Genomic DNA, 24,584 nt, shown 5'->3' on the forward strand with positions numbered 1-24,584 from the left:
GCCTCTGTGATGCAGCTACGCCATCTGCAGCGAAGCATATGTGTTACGAAAACGGCATCTGTGCAGGGAACTAAATAGATGAAAATAAACTTGCGCTTATTTACTTTATCTACATTTTTACTTTGTGCGCAATATGCACGCTAAAAAACCCACATAAGTACCCGTCCTCTTTGCGCGTAAACGTGTGGACGCTACTTCGCTTAGTACAATTATTGCAGAAGAACTTTTTGGCAGACCCGATCAAGAGTTTTCGAAAAATGAGGGTAAATGACGAAGTGATGAACTCTTCAGCATTACAAAAATGCAAGCCCGTATTACGACGCACTGGCGTTTGTTCAAGACCCTCCAACACGACTTCATAATTTTCTCCGGCTGTTTGCGATTCGTGGTAATGGGAGCTTGTTGCACTTTGCCCCTGGGACTGGGAGCTGGATAACTCGCGTTCCGGTTCCGCGACATGTTCCGCGTTTTTTCCCCGCCGGAAGGCCTCCAGGGTCATTAATAACATTGGTGCGACAGCTGCAACACAGAAATGTTCAGTGTCCTAGAATTGCCGACTTTGGGTGTAAAGCAACACCCTATGAGGAGGAATTTTTCACTTGTTTTTCCCATGTTTTATGTGAATCTTTCACTCCTTCCTGAAATTGTCTAACCGCACATACTGAGCCCCTATGTTCCCCTCATGTTTTTAAGATATCATCAAAGTCCTAGCCCACTTGAAACCACTAAGCATAAAGGGCTCCACTAAGCAAGGCTCCACAGACCCTGGACACCTATGGCCACATTCTGCCTCATCTACATCTTAATCATGCCTATATGCACAGAGCAAAGGCAGTAGTTACCTCCAAGCTCGGGAGTTCCACCGACTCAATCCGGTTACGCTTGATCTTGGTTTGTGTACAAAATACTATCAACCTGTACAGTTGTGTGCCACATGCATGGTTTTCATGCATCCCTAATTTTTTGGGTCATACGGTGCAAGCACCACGCAGGGCCTGGTAGAGAATTTTACTCCACGCAATGTTTTAATCTAAAGAGACCTGGCTGCTAAATTGCACCGCTCACGAAATGTGGGCGTGAAAAATTCAAGAAAGGTCTTCTAAATGAAGTTTGAAGGCAAAATCTTACCACTTGAGTACTCATTTTGACAGATTTTTAGTCGAGTGACTTGATAAAAAAATTGGCCGAGCAATTCTAAGCCTTTGTGCTTATTTATCTTCTGTCGTTTTTCTTGGTCTAATGTAGAGGTGATACAAACGCTTTAATCCTGCCTTGTTAATGATTTTAGTAGATGCGGTCTATAGCCCAAAATATGAACAAATTTCGCTGAAAAATTATACAATCGCAAACTTGTACATATTCAGCACATAGAGGGGATTTATTCGCCAGCCACCCAAACACGTTTCATAGGCACCCAAGAGCGAACAATTCATAGCATATGAAGGAGACAATTTGAAGGAAATGAATTAGGTGTAATGGAAATTTTGCCTAAGTAAACATCTGTTTTGATGCTTTTTTTGTTCATAGCGGGGCTCAGCAATGATAAATTGAAGCCGATCCAGCTCCAATGCCTCACCATGTTAAATCATTTGGCAGCCCGAAGCTTTTGGACAGAACCGGCGCGGCCGATCCGGAAGTGTTTACCAGCGAAATTCTGCCCAGCGAAGCTTTATTTTCGTCATGGGTGTAGCGCAGAGGTTATCTTTCTCATTTCGCACTTTAATGTTGTATGTTGGTGGGTATGACGGACAATTATATTTTATGTTTGTGTTGGATGGCCTTATTTGTCAGCAATCCACGCGAAAGGTACTGGCTTTATTCGGGAGAGCAGAAAGAAGCCCGTCCGCCAGCAATTTTCCCCTGTGGGGCACCTATTTGCGAACTTGACCTGCTTTCAAATCATGATTTGTTACCAGGTTTGCCCATTTTCTGTTTTATATCCATCGAACCTTGTTTATGACACACATTATGATTCCACAAGTTATGTAATTAAGCTATTTTGTCCTCTACTCGTGAGCATTTGTCCTAAGTTTGTTGCAGTGGTCCTTCATGTCTGTCTCAACAAGATGTTGCCAATGGTGGTGATGGTTTGCTGACTGGGCAAATGAATGTGCTGTGGAATAAATAATATTTTTAACCAAGAATACCCTAAGCTGCATAACTACATCAATATAAGGTAGCTCAAGGTGTTCAGCAGACCACCCCCTTTGTAATGTAAAGCCGACGTTTCAAACTTTAGATAATTAAGTATTGATAGCCAAGCCTATATGATTACTGTATCGTGATGTTACTGGCGTGTGCCTGAGGCCGCCCCTGCTCGCGCCGCCAGTCCTGCTGCACCTTGGTACGCCGCTGCCCCGACCGGCGGCGTACTGCCTGGGGCGCCGCCCGCCGGGGTCGGCGCCGCCTACTCGCCCCGCGGGTTAATACAGTTGCCGTCTCGCAGCGCTCGTGTCTGGTCTGGGCAGACAGAACACGTAAGACTTGAATATGGAGCAGCCGCATTGAACCTAGAGTAAGCTTAAGCAAGCGTGAGCGGCACACTAATTTAAACAGTGTGAGTTGTGAAGCAAGTCGAGATGCCCAGATTTCGTCCTCCTGAGGAATTCGACTTCACATCGCCTGAGAAGTGGCCGACCTGGCGTGATCGGTTCGTCCGCTACAGACTGGCATCGGGACTACACAAAGAGGACGGTGACATTCAAGTAGCTGCGTTGATTTACAGCATGGGTCCGCAGGCTGAGCATATCGTACCAACATTAAAGCTTACTGCTGAGCACAAGGAGGATTTTGAAGTTGTTGTCTCAAAGCTGGACGGGTACTTCATTCCGAAAAGGAATTGTATTGCATAGCGTCACAACTTCGAGCTTAGATCTCAAAGCTCAAGCGAGACTAATGAATCGTACATCAGAGCTTTGTTCTCTAGCTGAGCACTGCAGCTTCGCTGACGCTGATCAGTGTATCAGAGATCGTCTCATCTCAGGAATGTCTGACAGGGAGCTGTACCGTAGAATTCAGCCGAAGTCACTCGAGGAGGAAGTGTCTGTAAATACCGTCATTTCGATGATGCGTAATGTCGAGATCGTGAAAGGCCGTGACAGCTCTGGTCCGGCTGACATCAGTAGGGTTTGTGCACCGGTGCAACACAGGCAGCCGCGCCAGCAGCACCAGCAGTACAGATGTCAACAGCAGCCTTCCACCGCGCAACGGCAACAGCATAGTCAGCGTGCCAACTTTTCAACAACATGCAGATACTGTGCAAGAGCACGTCATGTGTCTCCGAAAAAGTATCCCGCTAAGGGAAAAATCTGTGACAACTGTCAGAAAATGGATCATTTTGCATCTGTTTGTCGCTCCAGCGGTCTCAGAGCGATTGAGCGAACAGCGTCCATTGAACTACTACCGCCGCTCAACATTTTTGTTGGCGAAGTAGACAGAGCTTGCGCGCGATGGAGAGTTTCAGTCCTTCTAAATGGTCAACGAGTCGCTTTCAAAGTTGACTGGCGCTGATGTTAGCATTCTGATGCTGAAAGCGTACAACAAGCTGAAACTGCCGCCGCTTCAACATGCTTCAAATACTCTGACAAGTGTTGGTAGCGTGCTAAAAGTAGAAGGAAAGATGCACGGAACACTCATGTTCAAGGACAAAGTCGAGCCTGAGGTGTTCTTCGTTGTTGACTCAGCTGATGATCTCTTCTCCAGGTCTGCTTGCTCGCGCCTGGGCGTACTGAGGTTTACAGGTGAAGTCAACGAAAACGTCTTCGGAGAGGCAGGTCTCCTGAAGACAGCACCGGTCAGCATTCAGCTTCGTGAAGATGCTGTTCCAGTCGCCCTTGCCACTGCAAGGAACATCCCGCTGCCATTGATGAAGCCGGTGGAAGAGGAGCTAAAGAAGATGGAGCATCACGGCATCATCACGTCGGAGACCGAGCCAACGGACTGGGTCTCTGCGCTGGTCCCCGTCCCGAAGCCGAAGGGCAGCGGTGTCCGCATCACGGTTGACTACAAAAGACTCAATCAATCTGTGAAGCGACAGGTGTTCCCGATCCCTACTCTGGAGCGGCCGACCTCCAAGCTGAGTGGCGCGACGCTCTTCACCAAGCTGGACGCCTCTTCCGGTTTCTACCAGATCCCGCTGGACGGGGCGAGCTCCAAGATGACCACGTTCATCACTCCGTTCGGCAGGAAGAGGTTCCTGCGACTGCCGATGGGGATCTCGCTCGCACCGGAGTGCTTCCAGCGGAAGATGGAGGAGATGCTGGACGGACTGCCCGGAGCTATCGTCTACATGGACGACACGGTGGTGTTCGGAGATGCTGCCAGCCACGATGCACGTCTCGAGGCCGTCATCAGAGGGGTCCACGAGTCGGGCCTCAAGCTGAACAGGAAAAAATGTGAGTTCCGGAAGAACGAGGTCAAGTTTTTGGGGATGAAGATCAGCAAGAAAGGCATCAGCATGGATGAAGAGAAGCTCGAAGCGATCCAGCAGCTCCAACCGCCAAAGAATGTCAATGAACTAAGGTCTCTGCTCGGAGTAATCAACTTCCTTGACCGGTTCGTTCCACACATCCAGGAGTGCTTGAGACCACTGAACGAGCTTCTGAGGAAGAACGTAGCATGGACCTGGACAGCACAGCAGCAGCAGGCGCTGGATGACGTGAAAGCAGCCGTCACTTCAGATCCAGTTCTGGCGTTCTGCGACCCAGCACGAGAGGCGGTGGTCAGCGGCGACGCCAGCAGTTTCGGCATCGGAGGATGTGTTCTCCAGAAGCACGGCTCCGTCTTCAAACCCGTCGCGTTCTGCAGCAGAAGCCTGACTGACGCCGAGACCAGATGGGTCCAGATCGAGAAGGAACTACTCTCCGTGACGTGGACGTGCGAGAAAATGCACATGTTCCTGTCCGGACTGCCGTCGTTCAAGTTGCATCTGGACCACAAACCTCTGATCCCACTGGTTAACACGAAAAACCTCGTGGATGCGCCGATCAGATGCCAGCGCATGCGCATGCGCTTAATGCGATACAACGCCACAGCGGTCTTCGTTCCAGGGAAGCAGCACCTGGTGCCCGACTTCCTCTCACGTCACCCGCTCCAGAAGCAGGATGAAATCAGCGCTGTGCTTCAAGAAGACATACATGGATTCTGCGAGAGAATCTTTAGCGATCTTCCCGCCACACAGCAGCGTCTGGTGGAGATCAGCAAGGTGCAGCAAGCAGACGAACCCCTACAGCGCCTAGTTCAGCAGGCTCTTTCTGGTTGGAAGGAGGGAGCGAAGCATCCCGACCTGCGGGACTTCTTTGCCTCTCGGGGAGAGATGAGCGTTCTGTACCTAACGTGTGGTACACTGCTGATGCACGGGCGACACATCGTCATCCCTCCGAGTCAGCGAGATGAAATGCTCACTCGACTACATGATGACGGACACTTCGGTCTAAACAAGTGTCGCCAGAGAGCAGCAGTATCGATCTGGTGGCCTCAACTCAGCATCGACCTGAAGCGTCATCTCGAGAGCTACTCGTTCTGTCAGGTGAACGCGCCTGCCCAGCACGCTGAGTCACTGGTGACAACCCCAACGCCATCAAGACCGTGCACGCACGTTGCAGCAGACGCATTCCACTTCAACAACTGCAACTGGCTCGTCACGGTGGACATCTTCAGCAGGTATCTGGAGATACAACGCCTCCCGAGTCTCACCAGCAGCGCAGTCATCGAGCGTCTGAAGCGCCTGTTTTCCCGCTTGGGGATACCAGACCTCGTGACAACAGACGGAGGAACGCAGTTCACTTCAAGCTCGTTCGCCAACTTCACAGCGTCCTACGGCTTCACAAACCGTATCACAGACCCGCACACGCCGTCTTCCAACGGAGCGGCTGAAGGGGCCGTGAGAACCAAGTGGATACTTCACCAGAGGGACCCCCACCTCACCCTCCTCAACTACCGCACGACGCCTGTGGAAGCAACCGGATACTCCCCAGCCCGTCTCCTGATGGGACGCGAACTGCAATCTCGTCTCCCCATCGCTCAGCCAACCGGAGAAGCGACATGGCAGCATGCCAAACTCCGAGATCGGCAGAGGAAGAAGAAGCTGGAGGCGTGCTTCAACCGGAGACGCGGTGCCCGCGATCTTCAGCAGCTACAGCCCGGGGATCATGTTCGGATCAAGACGGAGAAGGAGGCAAGCTGGTCCGAGCCCGCCACCGTCATAGAGAAGCTCTCAAGACGCAGCTACCTTTTGAAGCTCAAGGGTGCTCGCTATCGTCGCAACCGACGTCATCTGACGCAGGTCCCTCCGTTTCAGGTTTTGACACAGCACGGCTCCACGCGGCGTGCTGACCGTTCTGCATACAGGGTGCCCGCTCCAGACCTCTCCTCTGGCCGCCATGCTGAGGTGGCGCCACCGGCGCTGCTGCAACCGCAGCCGTGCGAACCGGCGCCTGCACCACGATCGGTGGTGCTAAGGCCACCACCAGCTGTGCCGTCGCCCGCGTCGACAGCGGCGCTGCCGCCGTCACTGCCGCCGCTGACAGAAGCTGCGGCCCAGCCCTGCAACGCGCAAGTGCCCCAGACTCAAGACCCACCGCCACTGCTTAGTTTCAGTCGCGTAAAACACGCAGTGGCCGCGTTTTCTGAGAAGCATCAAAGAGAAGCAGCAGAGAAGCATCAGGGAAGCAGGTGGGAAGCAGCAGGGAAGCAGCAGAGAAGAAGCGGTCTGAGAATCAGAAAGGAAGCAGCAGCCTGAGAAGTAGCAGAGCAGCAGCAGGGAAGCAGCAGGGAAGCAGCAGGGAAGCAGCAGTCCGTCGCCAATAATTTCGTTTCGCAAGCTTACTAGCATTTATTTGCATTTACTCAAGGGGGAGATGTATCGTGATGTTACAGGCGTGCGCCTGAGGCCGCCCCTGCTCGCGCCGCCAGTGCTGCTGCACCTTGGTACGCCGCTGCCCCGACCGGCGGCGCACTGCCTGGGGCACCGCCCGCCGAGGTCGGCGCCGCCTGCTCTCCTCGCGGGTTGATACAGTTGCCGTCTCGCAGCGCTCGTGTCTGGTCTGGGCAGACAGAACATGTAAGACTTGAATAATTACCTTTGCTGCAGTTTAAACGGCAGGCAGCAAAAGTTGTTCTGTGGCCATCCTGAAGTTATATTACAGTTTGAGGACAGACAGGCAGACAGACAGCTACCCTAAGTTTGGTTCAGTTGGCTACTTGCACAGAAGGAAACAATGTGAGTTTTACTGGATCAATGACTCACAAATGCTGCGGTTAAATAAATGGGTTAGTCATGATGAGATGAGGTTAAGCTTCCCTAGGTTAGGCTTAGTTACATTACTTTCATGGAAGTGGTGGTAGGGATTTAAGTTTTGTGAGAATCAGTGACATAATATTTTCTCATCCCATTCTAACAGAATCCAAAAGCATGTCAGGTGTTACTTGTAAGGTTTGCCAAAGTGTTTATGTGCATGGGTTCAAGACTCTTCTTGTCTGAATGTTTTATGCTGGTGAATTTCGCCACACATTCCCCGTCTGCAAAGCAAAGCTTAAAGCAATATATTAATAGCAAGCTTTTATGCCTTGACAGAATTAAGAAGGCATTCAAAATTGACTTTTAGGGTATGCAATAACCAGCTGGGGATGTGGAGGGATATACAAGAAATGATAGAACCCAAATATTTTTTTTCAGGAAAGTGTCTTGTGTGGGTTCACAGCGGCTTCCACTTATGTGCCCTCCATAATCATATCACGCATACCGCTGGTTGTGGCAGTAAGTGCTGCCATCTACAAAGATTCATCACCGCTTACTGGTTACTTTTACCGCTAGGTGGCAGAACTTATGGTGTAACTGGTCGACAGAACTCAGGGTAGCACGCGACCTCCTGTCATCCTTGCCATTCTTGCTCTGGATCCTATCGGCCGTGGGGGGCCGTGGACGCCCTCACCAAGAGATGAAGGACGGCGACCTGGTGCCCTGCAGCACCCGTGGCAAGCGACTGACAAAGCATAATCTGCCAAGACACGCCAGATCCCAGCACCAGGTCGGCCCGAAAAAGCTTCGAGGTTTTGTGAAAAAAACGTGTAAAAGCGGAGGCAAAGGCAGTCCGTTAGAGGAAGTATGAGGAGCGTGCGTTTAAGGACCTGTTGACATCACAGTCCGACAGCGAAGGACTCGACGATCCGTCGACGTTGCGCGGTGTTGCGTCTGGGCATGTGAATGTAAGTGTGACTTCCGGAGGAGGCAAGGTAGCGGAGAGCAGGCACATGGGGGTGGAGCAGTCTCTAGATGTGCATGTGGACGAAAGCGTGGCTTCTGGAGGACGTGAGGTGGTGCAGAGTACGCGCGTGGGGGTGGAACAGGCTCGTGGTGTGCATGTGGATGAAAGCGTGGCTTCTGGAGGAGGCAAGGTGGTGAAGAGTGGGCATGCGGAGGTGACGCTGGCTTGTGGTGTGCAGATGGAGGGAGGAATGACCGCCGTAGGAAGTGAGGTGGTGGATGAGAGCAGAGCCGTAAAAAAAACGTTGGGGCGGGGCAGACTGGAAAGGCAGGTGTGGTAGGAGGCATGGACGTGCATGCGCTTGGAGGTATGCCGACTGCGTTTGCTGAAGTGAGGAAATGTACATGCTGTGAATGCCGCCGGCGGCAAGAAGCCATGATTGACAAATGCCTGGCTCAACTACTCGAGGGTCTGACTATTTGTTCATCAGGACGTAAGCAAACGGCCACAGACGAGACGCGGGACGTACCGACCACCCTGACATCGACAGACAGACAGACAGACAACATCGACAGAGGTACCCAACCGGACACTGAGGCGACAACAGACAGCGACATAGACAACTGGCTACTACTTAACAGACGCGGCGACAAGGAGCATGGCATCTGTCGGTGGTGCAACCGCCACTCCACCGACAGAGGCACCACGGACCCGTGGTCCGATCAAGGTGTTCTCCTGGACGGCAGAAAAAAGAACGGGTGGCAAAGCATGCGGCCTCGAACCGACATCGACTCCCTGTGACGGCAGAGCGGACACGCAGGGCGAGACCTCTCCCCAGGCTGGTGCAGCGGCAAAGTGATGAGCGTCGCGAAGCCACTGAAAAACCTAACCATCGCACACGACATGAAACTCGTGGTCATACGTATGCTGACTTTGAACGCGAACACCTTCTTCTGGATACCCTGGGCGTCAAAATTGGCAATGAGCGTCAAACTCACCTAGCCGCTGCCCAGTCTGTGGACGTGATTTGTGACGTTTTCAGAGACGAGCTGGAGCAGCACATCAGGACACCAAGCCCTGCGACTGGACGTGCCCGGCACATGCATTTGACCGTGGACAAGGTCACAGTGTCTGGCGTGACGCGACAGAGCGGTGGAATGATTGCGACTATCTGACACACGGAAGCGGCAACGCTAGTGGTAGTTCCACGGGACGACCGCAGTGGTGAGACCCGTATCCTGACCCGTTCCCATCTACACAGCCCACCCTCCCCCGTCGACGGCAGCGTGATGCAGTCATCACTGGATGCAACGAGGACCAAACGTGGCGGGGTTGTGGCTCGCATCACGTGACTGGACTACCCTTAACAACGACTTGGGACACGGACAAGGACGTATATTGGGCGTCAAGTCCTCTCTAACTTCTTCGGACTGTTAGGCCGTGTACTGTAAGATATGTTTTCGTATTCACCCGTATAATTAGGCGCAGTGGCGCAAAAGACCATGTGCGACGCGCCGAAAACTCATGGACGGCCGGTACTCGACCAGCTGGCTCAGCCCATTGGAGAGAGCTGCATGAGAATCCATCGTTCATGCACATCAGTGACCGGCCGCACCGGCTGGAGTCTCTCTTGGACAAAATTAAGCACCATCAGACATGTGCGTGGGTGGAGGATTTTTCCAGCAACTAAATTCGATTATAACCGTGTTCACGGCTTCGCCAAAACTGAAACGACAACCTGGGCGGACAGCTGAACACTTGGACCTGCTATGCGTGGCCTTTCAGCGCCTTATTGAGACGCGATTCGTGGCGCACTCGATAGAGGCCATTGAACGAGTTTTGACGAACCGCGATGTGGCCGCAGCAGTGCTCAAGGATGGCATTGCGAGCGGTGACACCGACAAAAGCAATGCTAAATCAGCCCTAAATTACCTTCAGGACGCCAAATTCCTTACCAATGCACTGGCAGTGCTCGACATCATGCGCCCCGCTGTGACGCTTAATAAAGCTGGCCAGGCCGCGACGTACACGGTGCTTGACGACAAGGTGGCCGTGCACCGGTTCTGACAGGACATGACAAAACTGACTGACGCCGACTTCCAGGGTCGTCTGGAGGAGGACGGACCTGCGGTCGTCAGCGGTGTTTTGCCTGGCAGTCCGGCACAGGTGTGTCGCAGGCAACCCTTCTGACGCACACCCGCCTGACACGTCCACCGACATCCTACGGGAAGCGACTTACCGACGGCGTGAGGTTGCGCGGACACTCCTTGCACTCCCAGACCTTGAGAAGTATCTAGGGCAAACTGAGGTCGACAAACTCATGACTGAGATTTTCGACTTCGCGCGCTATCCGACCAACAAAACGGACCTAGAGAGTTACGCTGACGACAAGCTACTGTGACCTCGTGACTCGACTGTGTGACGGACCCCTGACTCTCTCCAAGCCGTGCAGTGTCACATGCCTGGGACCGAGGTGTGCGTGCTTGCTGTGGCAGTTCAGAGAGTTCAAGCGTAGAGTGGTGGCGGAGCGAGAGCGGTTCGGAGACGAGTGGCTGCCCACACGCAGCGGTGTCGTCCGCTGGCTGCCGGAGGCGGCGCTCCGATCATTTTTGCGACCTGAGACAGATCTGCACGCAAATGTTCCGGATATCGCCGAGTTAGTTGAAATATGTCTAGTGCTCAGCCGGTCTCAGGCTGACACTGAAAGAGTTGGTAAAGCGTCAAAATTTGCTGTAGAAGGCCGCTTTGGGGGAAAGCACGATGGCTTGAGGAGCAACGACCAGGATCGTGCTATGAAGGAAATCTGTATAAGGGAGAACCAGGTCCCCTTTCGCTTCTTCCCGGCAAAGAGGTGCACGGATAGGTGGCTAAGCCGGCACCGGCATGCCCTAAAAAAGAAGGCTGCTGACCAGTCCTTGACCGTCCAGCGGCTCAAGCTCAAAGGCAAACGCCTAAAATTTATGTTTAGTTCACGCTAGAGGTCCAAAACTTCGCATAAATTCAGCCCACGACCACTGACTAGTCAGGAACGATAAAGCGTAGCGTTGCGGGCTAAATTTGCGCAAGTCCTACAAAATTTTACGATTTCATCGCGTTTTGCTGTCTTTTGCCGGAAGGAATGATCTAAAACGGTCATTTGCAAGAGTTATTTAGGTTGTCTTCGACACACAGGTGAATCAATTCCCGCACGGGGTTAATTGTTTTAGGAAGCCATGAACCCGAGAAATGAATCTCAACGGTCGATCGATGACCGCGGCGATCGGTCGTTGCGTGCGATCATCATCCGTGTGAATGTGTATTTCTTGTGCGCGGTCATCATAGCTTAGCTTAGAAGGTGCGTTGTTACATTCAGGGTGTGAGTGAGCTTGGAAGCTGGAGAGAATGAGAGATGCAGCGCGAGTTATTGGAAAACAAAACAATGCTCAAGATTTGGTGCCTTTTCCCGCTAGAATGTAACGCATAGCAGAGTACTGAATGCGCCTGCTGGCCAGCCCTTTACGGCTGTGTGTACCTTGTCATGAAGCAGGATATACCACACCACCATATGGAGCGGCAATTGCCCGCTACCCGACCTGCATGTCGACAAGTACTTTGGGCGTATGCTTTAAACACACTCACGAATGGCGCAGGAACGCACGGATCACCGGCATTCAGTGCTCAAATGCACATCGCGGTTGTCAGCAGGCAATATCGAATGTTTTTACTCGACGTCATACTGCCCTATTGCATATGCCACGTGGGCACTCCGTAAAATTTCGGTATTTACCACCGACGGGTACCTGTTGCGAGCGCATAGACCCGATGAGGCTGACACAACGTGAGTGCTCGGTTTCACCTATCCAATGTGATGCGGAGCCATCGCGCAGGCCACCTTTTTTCCTCAACAGCAATATTAACTCGACAACCAGTCGGACATAGTCGTAAGACGCAATGTTCTCAGTGCTCAGCACACTGCGAGTTTAATGCTATGTTGTGTATTATGGGTCAATGCAATCCCACAAGATGAAATAAAACTTTTTCATGTTTATGATGCTACGTCCCTGCCGATTCAAAATGCGTGTATTTGTTAGCCGGGCCATCTCTTACTGGCTCGTAAGTTCATAAGTTCATGAGTTTTTTTGTGAATTTTTCACTTCTATATGCTTTTTTAGGCGTAATTGTTCACTCTTAACCTTAGCTCAAAAGCGATTCTAGCTCCCTGGAAATGTTAAGATTGTTATCTGCGGGTCCTGAACACGATTGACCTGTTACGTTGATGCGGTCATTAAACCTCACCGTTGTAACGCTTCAGCCTTGTGGGTAGCGTTCTTCCTTCCACCAACGCCCATCAGTAAACGGGCGTGAAAATGTAGCTATATTCAGTCGAGGTCCCCTTAACGAAGTGCAGCGTCACGACACTGGTGGTCGGGTCGCGTCCGCTTCTCTCCGACCGTCACTGCCCGTCTGACGCCACCGGCCTCCAAATACTGGAGATGGGGCGTTTTCGAGCCTTCGATGTTGTGCAATTCTAATGCGCATGTGAGCCTGCATGAACCAGCAGCAGAGGTCGCGCTATGTCGCAACCTTTGCAAAAAGCGACTAAGGCTACGAATAACCACATCCAGCTTATCTAATAATTAGCATACAAAGTAAGCAAGCCAATGCATCTGCGTCGAACGAGTTGGTCTAAGCGCGTTGTTTTCGTTAGTGAGCCGAGCGTCCCGCTGACGCGTTGACAATGGCGCAGTACCGACGCGTATTCGGTTACGCGTTACACCGTTCTCTTATTTTGGGCTTCCCGAATAGATCAATACAACTGGGGTTGTTTGAGCGTTTCATTATCGCAAGACTCACAGCCGGAATGCGCTCCAATCACACCAACAGGTATTGGCCCAAAGACCTAGCACTAGGCCTTTGCCTGACTACTGCGTAGCCCCGCATGAACAAAAGACGGCACCGATCTTGCAGTACGACCACGACAGCCCACACGCGGAAGGGGGGGGGGGGGGGGGGCAGCCGGCCGCGGTTGCGTGCCTCGCGCCCAGTCTTCGTGCGCTAGAATCTGGGGACAAAACTACGCTCTTACACATGAAAATGAGAAAACGATCAATATTACCTAGCAATATGGATCCATGTGCCTTGCAACTGTCTGAAATGCCCTGATCATTGTTTTTGCAATGATGCTTTCAAGAATGAGCTAGAAATATTTTGGGCAGTTTTCTAATCATTTTAACCTATAAATTTGCACAGTTCTCTTTCAAGGAAATGAAAAAAACGCCATCGAGGGTAGGCTTGCAACCACGCACATCGAAATTGCCGAAGAATTTAACTCCAAAGCGGCACAACTGAGATTTAGATGTTCCACAGGCGACTTCAGCGCAGATGGCAGCCTTTGTCCCCAACTTGATCCAAATCTGAGCAACGAGGGTGTAAGACACTGGTCGATTTATCGTGGATTTCCCCTTCTTTACCAGACACGCTCAAACCGAAATGAATGGGATTCCAAGCGCTGAATATGATAGGCCATTTGCATTTGCTTCGTCGCTGTCACATGAAATCGTGGCTCACAAATCGTATGACGGTTGAACTTGTTATACGCCGCGAGCCCAATAGACGGTGCTTCGCTCTAATACGGTTAAAGTTCGGTGAGAGAAAGTGACCCAAGAAAAAATCGGATGATTCTGAAAACGTCAAGGTTTTTCTCGAGGCCGATTGGCGGACGGTCCGACAACATATTCAAAGCCTTACTTTGAAAACAATTAAAGTGGCCCTGGTGTACCTCGAACCACACAATTTGGTTAAGCTTTGCGGGAACTGGGAGAGGTTTACAGTTGCTGTACCCGCTCTTAACTTCGGCAACCGCTCCTAACGTATGCATATTGCACAGTGGGTGCGCACGCACATCAATATCTCCAGAACAGCGGCGTGGCAAGTGCGTCTGGAGGAGGCTCCGTAAACGGCCGCTGCAGTGCGGCGGGCGCCACTGAGGCCGGTCGGACGTGTCGCGGTGGCCGGCCGAACGACGCTGTAAGGCCACTCGCCTTCGTTGGGTGGCAGAGGAAGGTTCTGCCGACCAGTAACACGACGGACGTGAAGCACGCGCGCCTGTCCGGCGGTGCAGCGACGGAGCGCGGAGTCTCCGCGAGCCTACCGTGTGCGAGGGCCAGGATCACGGAGTGCGCCGAAAGGAGCGTGACGCGTCGCTGAGCCCGACGCACGCGGAAGCCGCTGGGAGTGCTCGTGACCAAGTAAGCTATCGCGATGGCGGATACGGCAGAGAGCGGCAAGGCCGAGAAGTCCGAGCAGAAGGCGGAGGTGCTCTTCGAGGACGTGCTGGAGCGGTGCTGCGGCACCGGCCGCTGGCAAACGCTGCTCATCGGGTACATGTCCGTCATGTGGCTGCTCTTCCCCGCCTTTTCCATGTCCATGATGTTCGTCGGCGCCACGCCCAAGTTTAGATGCGCCGACGGCTTCGCCGCCAACGCCACTTTCGCCTCGCTGCCGTCCGATACGCCGCGCTGCTACGCGGCCAACTCGACGGCCGCCTGTCAGCGCTGGGCGTTCGACCCGTCCGTGTACGTGTCGACGGTGGTGACCGAGTGGACGCTGGTGTGCGGCCGCAAGCCGCTGCTCTCACTACTGCAGTCGTGGCTGATGATCGGCGCCTTGTTCGGCTCGGTGGTGAGCGGCCAGCTGGCCGATCGCTTCGGCCGGCGGCCCGTCTTCCTGCCGGCCATGCTGCTGCTGATCGCCTGCGCGTTCACCGTCGCGCTCGTCACCGACTACGCCAGCTTCGCGGCCGTGCGCTTCCTGACGGGCGTCGCCATGTCGGCCATGATCAGCAGCCAGTACGTGCTGGTTCTGGAGCTGTGCAGCAGCGAGCGACGCGCCACGATCGGTATCGTCTCAGTCATGCCATTCGCCTTCGGCACCTGCCTCGTCGCGCTCGGCTCGTACCTGATCCGCACGAGATGGCTACTCCAGCTGGCGTACGCCGTGCCGTGTCTTATCTTCCTGTTCAACTTCTGGCTGATGCCCGAGTCGCCCCGCTGGCTGGTGCTGCAGGGCCGGTTCCCGGAAGCGTGTGCCGTGCTGCGCCGGGGAGCGCGCTGGAACGGCCGCCGGGTGCTGCCAGAGGAGGAGGTGCTGCAGCTGATGGCGGAGGCGCAAAACAACATGCTGTCCTGCCAGACCACTATGAAGACCGCCGGCGGCCACGGTCCGCTGCAAATGGTGCTGCAGCTGGTCCGGACGCCGCACATGCGCCGCCGAACACTCATCGCCGTCTTTCTCGGCTTCATCATCGCCGGCTCCTACTTCGGTATCTCGTTCGACACGACTCAACTGGCGGCGAGCCCGCATCTGGCGGCGGTGTTTTCCGGTCTCGCAGACGTTCCCTCCAGCTTAGTGTTTCCCCTTCTGGACCGGCTGGGACGGCGAACCTCGTTGATCCTCCTCCTCTGGCTGCAGGCCGCCGCCATGTTGCTCACCTTCGTGCAGAAGGACACCACGCTCTGGCTGGTACTCGGCGTGGTCGCCAAGATCGGTGCCTCCTCCGCATATAACACGATAATGGTGTTCATGGCGGAACTGATGCCCACCGAAGTCCGCTCGCTGGCGTGCGGCCTGCGCCAGCTGGCGGCGCGAGTGGGCGCCGCTCTCTCGCCGTTCGTGGTGGACTTGGTGAGCGAGCTGCACGAGAGCGCGCCGTCGGCCGTGTTCGCCGGCCTCGCCCTGCTGGGCGGCCTCGCCGGCCTGCTCCTGCCCGAGACCAACGGCCGCCCGATGCCGGAGACGGTGGCCGATGTAGATGGGCAGCCGGTGTCCGCCGCACCTACCGCCGAACGCACCCGCACCAATGGGACGTGCCAGGGCGCTGACGAACCGTGAGCTGGCTGTAGCGGCGTCTCAGTAGACGCACCCGCAGGGCGCACTGATAACACATGTGACCATGACGTGTATGTGATATAATCCATGTCAATGATTCTTTAAACGTACCCCGTTAGCTTAGGTAACTAACCGGGAAAGTTATATTTGAGCAAGTAAACGAAAAGTGATTTGTATTCATTTACCTATTGAGCGTCGTGGCAGAATAATACAATTTAGTGCAGTCAGGACGATGCTGAAAACCTGGCCGAATGAAGCCAAAGCATACAGCAAATAGCCCAAAACAAAGCAGAGTTTAGAGGACATATGAAGCTTGTTATCAGAATTCAGAATCGTAGAGTACGCATCAAAGATATTAAACTTCAAGCACACCGACTAGGTAATGGCATTTGCGTAGGCCAGGTCGATTATCATGACTAGCTGAACCCTTTATGGCAAGAAATTGTGCGCTCCCTGGCAGGCAACAAATCAACTCGCGTCAACGGAAGCGGTGTTTTTATGAAAAAATTATGCTTAGTATTTATAACCATTGACGATGCATTTTCTTTCCGACTCGTTCAATCCTGCCACGAATTTGTGGTAGGCAAAGTGGGCCTCTTAATGTCGCAGTTCTCTACAGCTCAGCGTGGTGTTCACATTGAGGCGAGGTGGGCGCCATGAAAGGATGGAGCTTCACACTTAATTATGCAAAACATGTGGCAAAAGTTTCGTGTTCCCGGGCGCAATTGTGTACCTTTCCCAAACATGTCGTGTTTCCTTTCACGGGTTTTAATTTTGGTTCATGCGCTCATCCCGCCAAGAACTTCTTCGGAAAGGACCGTTTTAAACAATCGTTCAGCAAACTTAAGCACCACCCACTCAACCTTGCGTTAGCGCGTTTAAAGGCCCGCCAGGGATGAAAACGCGTGCACTGGACGCAATGCAGGTCAAGTTTGGCAATCATCCCCATCAAGATCACGCACAGACCACCGACCGTCGAGCATCCGTCCAGACCCGCCTTGAACCGCATTTGTGTCAATAAAGTGCGCTTGCACTGAGTTAGTCCCCTGCGGCTGTCCGTAATCATCGCCGTGCACCATAACACGGGGTGGCAAACATGCTTTGCGCCAACGGCGAGCATGCTTCCGCCGTCAGCGGAAGGCTGACGGCGGAGGGTGATGTATGAGCACCCCTGAGGTCAGTGGTGTGGTCGGAGGGTGGCGTGGGTCCTATAATGCGCCCGTGTGATTTGTGAAATGTTGAAAACAGCAATGAAACCTTTTGGTGTCTCATGTTGAGGCTTTTCATTGAAAGCGTCTTCACTGAAAGCGTCTGTTCATACTTTTACTTTTGATATCGTTATAAAGCTGGGGAATCGCCGGAGCAAAGGTCTTTCAGCAGAAAAAAAAACAATTGAATTCTGCTTGTTTTGAAGGAAGCTGATAACTTCTGGTTCTGTGTTTTCCACTTTTGTTAGCCATCATTCGCCATCAGTTTCTGAGGAAATCGTGTCATCTCGCAATTGCAACAGCTGACATCATTTACATGACCCATCATCTTGCATCTCAGCCCTCAGATGATACAAATTACGCGTGCACATTTTGGATATATCCCAGGAAAGCTATTTTAAAATGTTCTCCTTACTGAAACCTGCGTGATCCAGCAACTAGTAAGTGCAAAGCTAGCCGTATCAAAAGCGTAAGTGGCTGGGTCGGGCAGCTAAAACCACGCAATTTTCGTTCAGTAGATGAGGAGGTTCGCTTAACTTGCGGCCTCACTCACGATGGTGTTTGTATGGGTGGGCACGCGTTTTTTATGGAACTTGGGCCCACTACAGACAGTTTTCTTATTCCCATTTTCCAGACCGAGAGGACAATCCTAATCGCAACAGCGGTGTTTTAATCCCACATTCCAAGCACCTCGATTATTGCCGCTCTTGCGCGCCTTGTCCGGCCGCAAGACTGTCCACTAAGAGCGTTGTAATGGAAGCAGCACTGGGTGGAAAGGGAAGGGGGTACAATATCAGAATTCGAAACCTCAAGCAATGCAGACCTATAAGGGACAACGAACCTTGCTCTTGAACAGCTCACGTGCGGAAATGTCTGTTATCGGAGCACTTAAAACAGGTTGCAGCGGTCCATTTCACCCAGGTATGGCCGAACGAAAACTGGAAAGGAGTAATACAAGTTATACGCGGCGGAACGCGGGACGCACGGTACACGATGACACCCTTTGAGATGTCAAAAGACACTTATTTTGTGTTCGATATATTTTTCAATGGCTTTCGACAAAAAGGTTAGGGGCCATGCGTCTCATTAGTAAACGAAATGCATCGGGACAAGAACATCGACAAGCTGCTTTTCTCAGGGTATTGCAACGCGTACCCCGAGGGGACAGACGGAGAAACATTAGGTTGAATCTTTCCGATCTTCAGCTTACTGCCAGTGATATCACAGCTATAGTCATGTATCCAGGGGGACGCATAGCTCGAGTCGTAAACGGCGGATTTGTCCCGATCAAAACTGGTTTGTAAAGGGGCTATGCATAGGCGGAGGCGCAAGAGCAATTTCTGGGCTTTCTGGAAGATATGAGAGCAAATGAGATCCCTAGCATGCCGATGCAGTGCCATTGGTGCAAGGCATGTGACTGCTTAAATGAAACCACCTGTGATGAATAACGAAACTTTTTTAAACAGATCTCCGGGGATTTGGTGATAACAAAAAGTCGATTAAATGGAGCTATTTAGTCTCTAGAAATCATATTTTAGACTAATTTGAAGGGAGTCACGGACAACAGTGCCACAAATCAGACATACACGTCATTACACACACAGCAAAAACTTGTACAGCCTTTAATGATGCGCGACAATGATTTTACTGTAAAAATGCATGCGAGATATATGAGCTACACGGCGAAACTTACGCTGCAAAAAAAAAACATATCCCTGTCATCACTTGTACAGCAAAAGTTTTATCACACGTTCTTGCTGTAGCACTAATGTCGCGCTTAAGTCTTTCCAGTACAGCACGTGAAGTAAAATCAATGTCGTGTAGAGCACTGGTGGATAAAGGTTTTCCAGTAGAAGCAATAACTGCTAACATTTTTGAAATATGCGTTTCATAGTGTAGCACTTATTTCGCATGTAGGTGTTTGCAGGAGAAGTTCAGTTTTGTATAATTTACAACTGTGTATGTTTTCCCAGCAGAAGAAATGACGAGCATACATTTTCAAAGCATAAGTTTTGTCGTGTAGCACTGATATCGATGATAAGTTTTTGTAGTAAAATCGATGTCGTGAATGAGTAATGACGGTATAAATCTTTGCAGTAGGGAAATTGAAAGGTATCTGTTTTCGCAGTGTAAGATTTGTCGCGTAACACCAATGTTGTGAACTATGTGCAGCAGTTCAACACATTAATGCTAGTATTCTGTAGTACTAATGTCCCGTTTAAGCATTTGTATATGTGAGGTCGTAGCACTCTTCGTCGGCAGAAATTTTGATGTAGCACTAATGGCGTGAAACCAATTTTAAACGGAGCCCCTGGCCGCCAGGTCATTCAAATTAACTTTCTTAGCAGCCTACATCGATGATTATGCTGGAGCATAGACGCACGGGTAGTATATCCCTGTAAGTTTTTTGTGGGGTGCGTGAACAATAAGCATCCTAATTTAGGCTACGATGGAGCATGCTGGGTACGGCAAAGGGTCCCATATTTGGACGCGCTAGTGACGAAGTGGAAAGAAGGACAACGGCACCACGTTAAAGCGGAGCTCTTTATCAAACACAAGCTCTGGTATAATTCTGCACTGCGAATCTGGGTATCCAGCTTCCATTAAGCACAATCTAACTCGTAATATGCCTCCATTTGACTAGATAAGTCATCAGGTCGTACTTTCTGGTGTTAGATTAATGAATAAAAGTACGTAAACAAAACAAATGAAATAGTAAAATGCAACTAAAAACAACCTGAATGAAAACTAAATCACATCTCAATTAGGAGCTTTGTAAAATTTTGTAAAATTAAAGTTTTGTAAAATTAAAGGCACAAATTGCGACCATAAATCAACGATGACCTACCCCATTGTAGAAAAGGTGACCACAGGTTTCAGGCAATGCCAGTAGCGAAAATGGATTGTGGACATGAAACTCGCAGGAGGCTTGCCAGAATCTTCTGTGGCAAAATAAGCAAGTTCTCAGGGACGTGGGAGGATAAACAAGCTCGCAGAGCACAACGCTCAGAGGAAGTAAATCAGTGGCGGTGCTGAGGGATTTAATAATGACCAACCCCGCGTATGGTCCCCGCAACCAAGCGTGCAGCAAATCCTTCCTTTGCGCTATTACCCATCTCTAAGTGACCTTGACAGCCCCGCCGAATCGATCCAAACTCTGCGTTGTCTTGTGCTTGCGTGCTCAGGGAGCGGGAAGGCACATTACGAAGTGGGTCATTTCCCGTGAATAGGCCTGCTAACCTCCAAATCACTGGCGGGATGAAATTGCTGTACTGATAGGTAATGACAGGTCTTAAACTTAAGGGTGGTTTCTGCTCATATAAGGTTAATAAGTATGCTCCGCCTATTAAACTGCCGGCATGCGGCGACATTCACCTTGTCGCCAAATAAGGACAGCTGTCGCCGGGTGTGAACGCTAACTGGATGCCACGTATGTGAGTAGATTATAGCTTAGGTCAGTTTTATAAAAATAAAAAATACCGTCGCTCCGTGCCAAAAAATAACTCAACCGAAAAAATTTCCTCCGCTTACCGAGTTTTATAAACGGTCCTGACAACCGACATAAATTTCACCGTCGACGACTTTTTTAGACTCGAAATAAGCTGTTGCTTATCAGAAGCACCAGATGTTATTTCGCTGGAAACAAACATTTTTGATTTCACAATATTGCAAAATGGTGGAACGGTGTAAATGTCATTTAATCTGCTATCTTCCTGTGTTTGAAATTAAGTTCAACAACTGCGTTAAGTATGTCATTCATTGCTTTTATATGTCAATAAAATTTAAAAATCTGCATTCCATGTCGAAATCCGAAGGTTTACTGTGGCCGTACGTAGTGACTGCAGGTGAAAAAAATAGATAGGTGCGGGTTGTTTGCGCGTGATTTTTGATGAGCCTCAGTGGTTATGAAGCATTCGGAATCTCATCAAAAGAAGAAAGAACTTTTCATCGCCATACGGAGCAGGAAAGAAGTAAGTGCAGTTAACTTCAGGTGCATGCTGAATAGGATGCTATCTGGTGTGTGGCTAGACATTTAGATCCCGTCGCCATGGTTGCAACTATTTTGCATTTAGGGTGCCTTTTCACTGAAACTCTCTTCCAAATTGTGCCCGTGCAATGCACGTTTCCACACTAGTTGTTCAGAAATATAACTCCCTTACTAGGTGTTCCCCCTCCTTAAATCAGCTCCGGGGGATGGATTACGTAGCAGTTATGTAGGTCCCTAGTAGCCTCCTACTTACCTCGAATTGGCGGGTGTAGGATTTAGGCTAGTGGATATCATGCCAGATGTAGTATTTAAGGAAGTAGGTAGACATGCTGGCCAGTGAGCCACCCCTGACTTCGTTGAAAAAAGGTATACACCCTTACACAGCTATGGACATCCGCTACCATGCTCACTAGCGCCTTTATAGGGCTTACGAATTATTCTGAATTGCCAGATGTTTCAGAAGTTAATTATTGATGCGCTATAACTTGATTTGCTTGCTTTTATCCGCGTTTGACAAAATGACAACCCATACGCAGATATATGCCTACAACCTCAAGAACTACAGCGCGCCAACCAGCCCCGCCTCACCACTGCATGCCAGCAGGAATTTCACGGACGACGCTCGCCACGTACTTGACACGACAGCATTGAGAGCGACATGTAGCGGTGATGAAGAGAAGCGAAACTTTCTCTATTGAGCGCACGGGCTCCTAATTGGGACATGGGTGTACACGATGGCGGTCCTTTCAATGGACAACACGGCTTGGCTTGGTTTCGCTTCACGGAGCGCCATATGTACATAACCAAAGACGTCCCAAAATGAGTGTTTTTCCCATTCTAGCCCCGCCTGAGCCCGTCATCTTCTCCGATGGTTCGATAGTCCTTAAGGAAAGAATAGGAATGTAACCAGGGCGACTGACCACCAGCCAACAGCATTTTGTGAGATATTACGCGACGTCACAAGGATTGGGTTCACATTTGTGGGAGTTGTGAAAATATTGAACATTTACCCCACCTGTGGAGGGAAGATCTGGCAACATGTACGGCAAAGATCAATATGTGGTTTGTATTCACCCAGACCAGGGGTCGGGAAGGTTAGTCGCCATTTCCTTTGTGATCCAGCGTGATTCAGGGGGGCTGTTATGCAGAGCCTGATGTAAGGTCCGGATTGAATGCATGGGAATCCGTTATGCTAATTAGTGACTGCCAAATTTGTTGATTCTTAATGCGCCTACCCAGGGGCACGACTTGGCTACGAAAGGCGAGTGGATGAGGGGGGGGGGGGACAAGCGCTAATTTTGACCAATCGCTAATTTCTTTCCTGCGCCTGTCATCAACAATGCCACGTTAAAACTCAGTAAATGGAACGGTAAGTGAATTTAACAAAACAGCTTTGTTTACCAGCAACTGCACGGTAAATTCAAGGGCGCTGATGGCGCAGAGAGGCGCGCTTCAGCGTGGGCGGAAGTCGTGGCGATCGCCACTCCAATCGGCTTCTGCAAGCCTTCATCAACAATTCAACAACTTAAGAAAAACTGTATGAACAATGCTGTACAAAAAAACCACAGGCAAGTAACACCTGCGTTGCCGCCTGATGTGTATGCCTTACTTATCAACCCGTTTGAGTCCTGACATGTTTACTTCAACTTAGAACAGTATGTTCGCAAAAGCTCATTCGTCTTTCCCTATCACATCTGTCCTAGATCTTTCGTAATGATTTTATGATGATTATAAACGTGGTTTCTCTGTAGGCCAAGTGACTCTGTACGCCAAATTAACTTGTCAAGCTTATCGAAACGTCAAGCTTTTCAACTATGTGCACAGGCACTTAAGTACTTACGTAGTGTTTAGCAGCCAAATGACGACCTTGCATCGCGTTTCTATCTTTCCCCTAGACAAGATGGCAGGAAGATGCCGGACGGGCACGGGGGGCGGCGCCGACGTCCAGCTAAATGACCTGGATGAGGTCATACTGGATGTCATCGGTTAGTATTAATGGTTACAATGGTGACAAATACCTGCACCGTCATGCAGTTAACTGTCATTCAAACAATGACATGTTAAGGAGCAGATGTACTAAACAGAGAGTAGTATTTTCACTTACAAATATACCTGTCTTATGCCAATGGTGTGCTTTTCCCTAATATCTGATGCTTGTTTCAATATTTCGCGATGTGGAATATCCCCGTTGAGCAAGAATTGTGTTTGTCTTCATTGTTCTCAGCGGGTACGATTACGTGTCGAATCGAGCCATTGATGAGTCGCTATTTCTTTTCCGTGCTTCACCTCTGTCATCTTTGGTTATTGTTCCATAGCCGTTGTTTTCGAGTAATCAATGTATTTCAGATCGGGAGGGCGAAGCGGCCATGACCAACGTCGCAGGCGGCAGAACCGTGTCGTCGTGGGATACTGGGAGTACAACAGATAGCAGTACACATGATCTTCTCTTGGATCCGGCGCTTAAATTTGTGATATGCAACGAGCTTCAGTCCCCGGTGCTGGCTCAGGCTAACACCTTGACAGCCAGCTCCTCGCCGTCGGCGTCCTGTCGGCACGCAGTGTCCGCCTCATCCGAGCTCGACCGGCACGCTTTAGCCGAGAGGAACCGGCGGCTACTTAGCATACCTGACGAGGAGCGCACGGCAGAAGAGCGGGCTGAGGTCAAGATTTGTTTGGCCACCCGGCTCCTGGAGCATCTGGTCAATACCTTAGGCCCAGAAACCGGAACATCACCCTTGTGACTGATGTTGAGATGCCCATTCATCCAGTTTGCTCGAGGTGCGTTTTTCTGTTTACATATATGCAAAACATAACTGAGCTGTGCCTGGCGCACTTCGCTATTTCTGTAAAATAACACTAATACCGATTTATTGATGGATTTAGTATCAAAGAAACAAGGTTGAACGGCAGACACGGACATGGACACGGAACTAGCGGAATTACCAGATGACGGCGTTGCGGCGCTCCTGTTCAGCACGCCGCTCCGCTGCACCGCCCTCGTCGAAGGCGGCCACCTGGTCGTCACCGCCTACCGCGGTCTCTCGCGTGCCTTCACCGCCGAGCCATTCCCCAAAATCACCTGCCATCTGGCCCACGCTGTGCAGGATGATGCATGCACTGGAAGGAAAGCACAACAGGGTCGCAGCATCCTAATGTAGCGTGAAGAACAATGATAGCAATGTGTACATTTTTGGCATGCCAGTGACGCAGGCCACTGGCAAGGCTAGGAAAACGTCAGATTGGCTGGGAAAGTGTAGGAAACGTCAAAAGTGACACAGAAAACTTACCGTATGACACGGAGCGACCTCTTCGGGTCAC

The 24,584-nt window shown here is 50.9% G+C and overlaps 1 protein-coding gene across 1 annotated transcript; it reads left to right on the forward strand.

Annotated features, from left to right (window-relative positions):
- Positions 1-14,444: 14,444 nt before the first annotated feature.
- On the forward strand, positions 14,445-16,073 carry LOC119102942 (organic cation transporter protein-like). Its single transcript, XM_037226390.1, has 4 exons — positions 14,445-14,851; positions 14,975-15,287; positions 15,324-15,866; positions 15,924-16,073. The coding sequence occupies exons 1-4, from the start codon at positions 14,445-14,447 to the stop codon at positions 16,071-16,073; spliced, it is 1,413 nt and encodes a 470-aa protein (XP_037082285.1).
- The last annotated feature ends 8,511 nt before the right edge of the window (positions 16,074-24,584 follow it).

The sequence above is a fragment of the Pollicipes pollicipes genome, unplaced genomic scaffold, assembly GCF_011947565.3.
Source record: "Pollicipes pollicipes isolate AB1234 unplaced genomic scaffold, Ppol_2.1 Scaffold_5724;HRSCAF=6776_pilon_pilon_pilon, whole genome shotgun sequence".
Classification (NCBI taxonomy): Eukaryota; Metazoa; Arthropoda; class Thecostraca; order Pollicipedomorpha; family Pollicipedidae; genus Pollicipes; species Pollicipes pollicipes.

What these genes read in the sequence shown, in the direction of transcription:
- LOC119102942 (XM_037226390.1), top strand. Translation starts at nt 14,445, where the DNA reads ATGGCGGATACGGCAGAGAGCGGCAAGGCCGAGAAGTCCGAGCAGAAG. An exon ending in TGGCTGATGATCGGCGCCTT is followed by an intron (nt 14,852 to 14,974) that starts GTTCGGCTCGGT and finishes CGACTACGCCAG; the next exon opens with CTTCGCGGCCGTGCGCTTCC. An exon ending in GTGCCGTGCTGCGCCGGGGA is followed by an intron (nt 15,288 to 15,323) that starts GCGCGCTGGAAC and finishes CTGCCAGAGGAG; the next exon opens with GAGGTGCTGCAGCTGATGGC.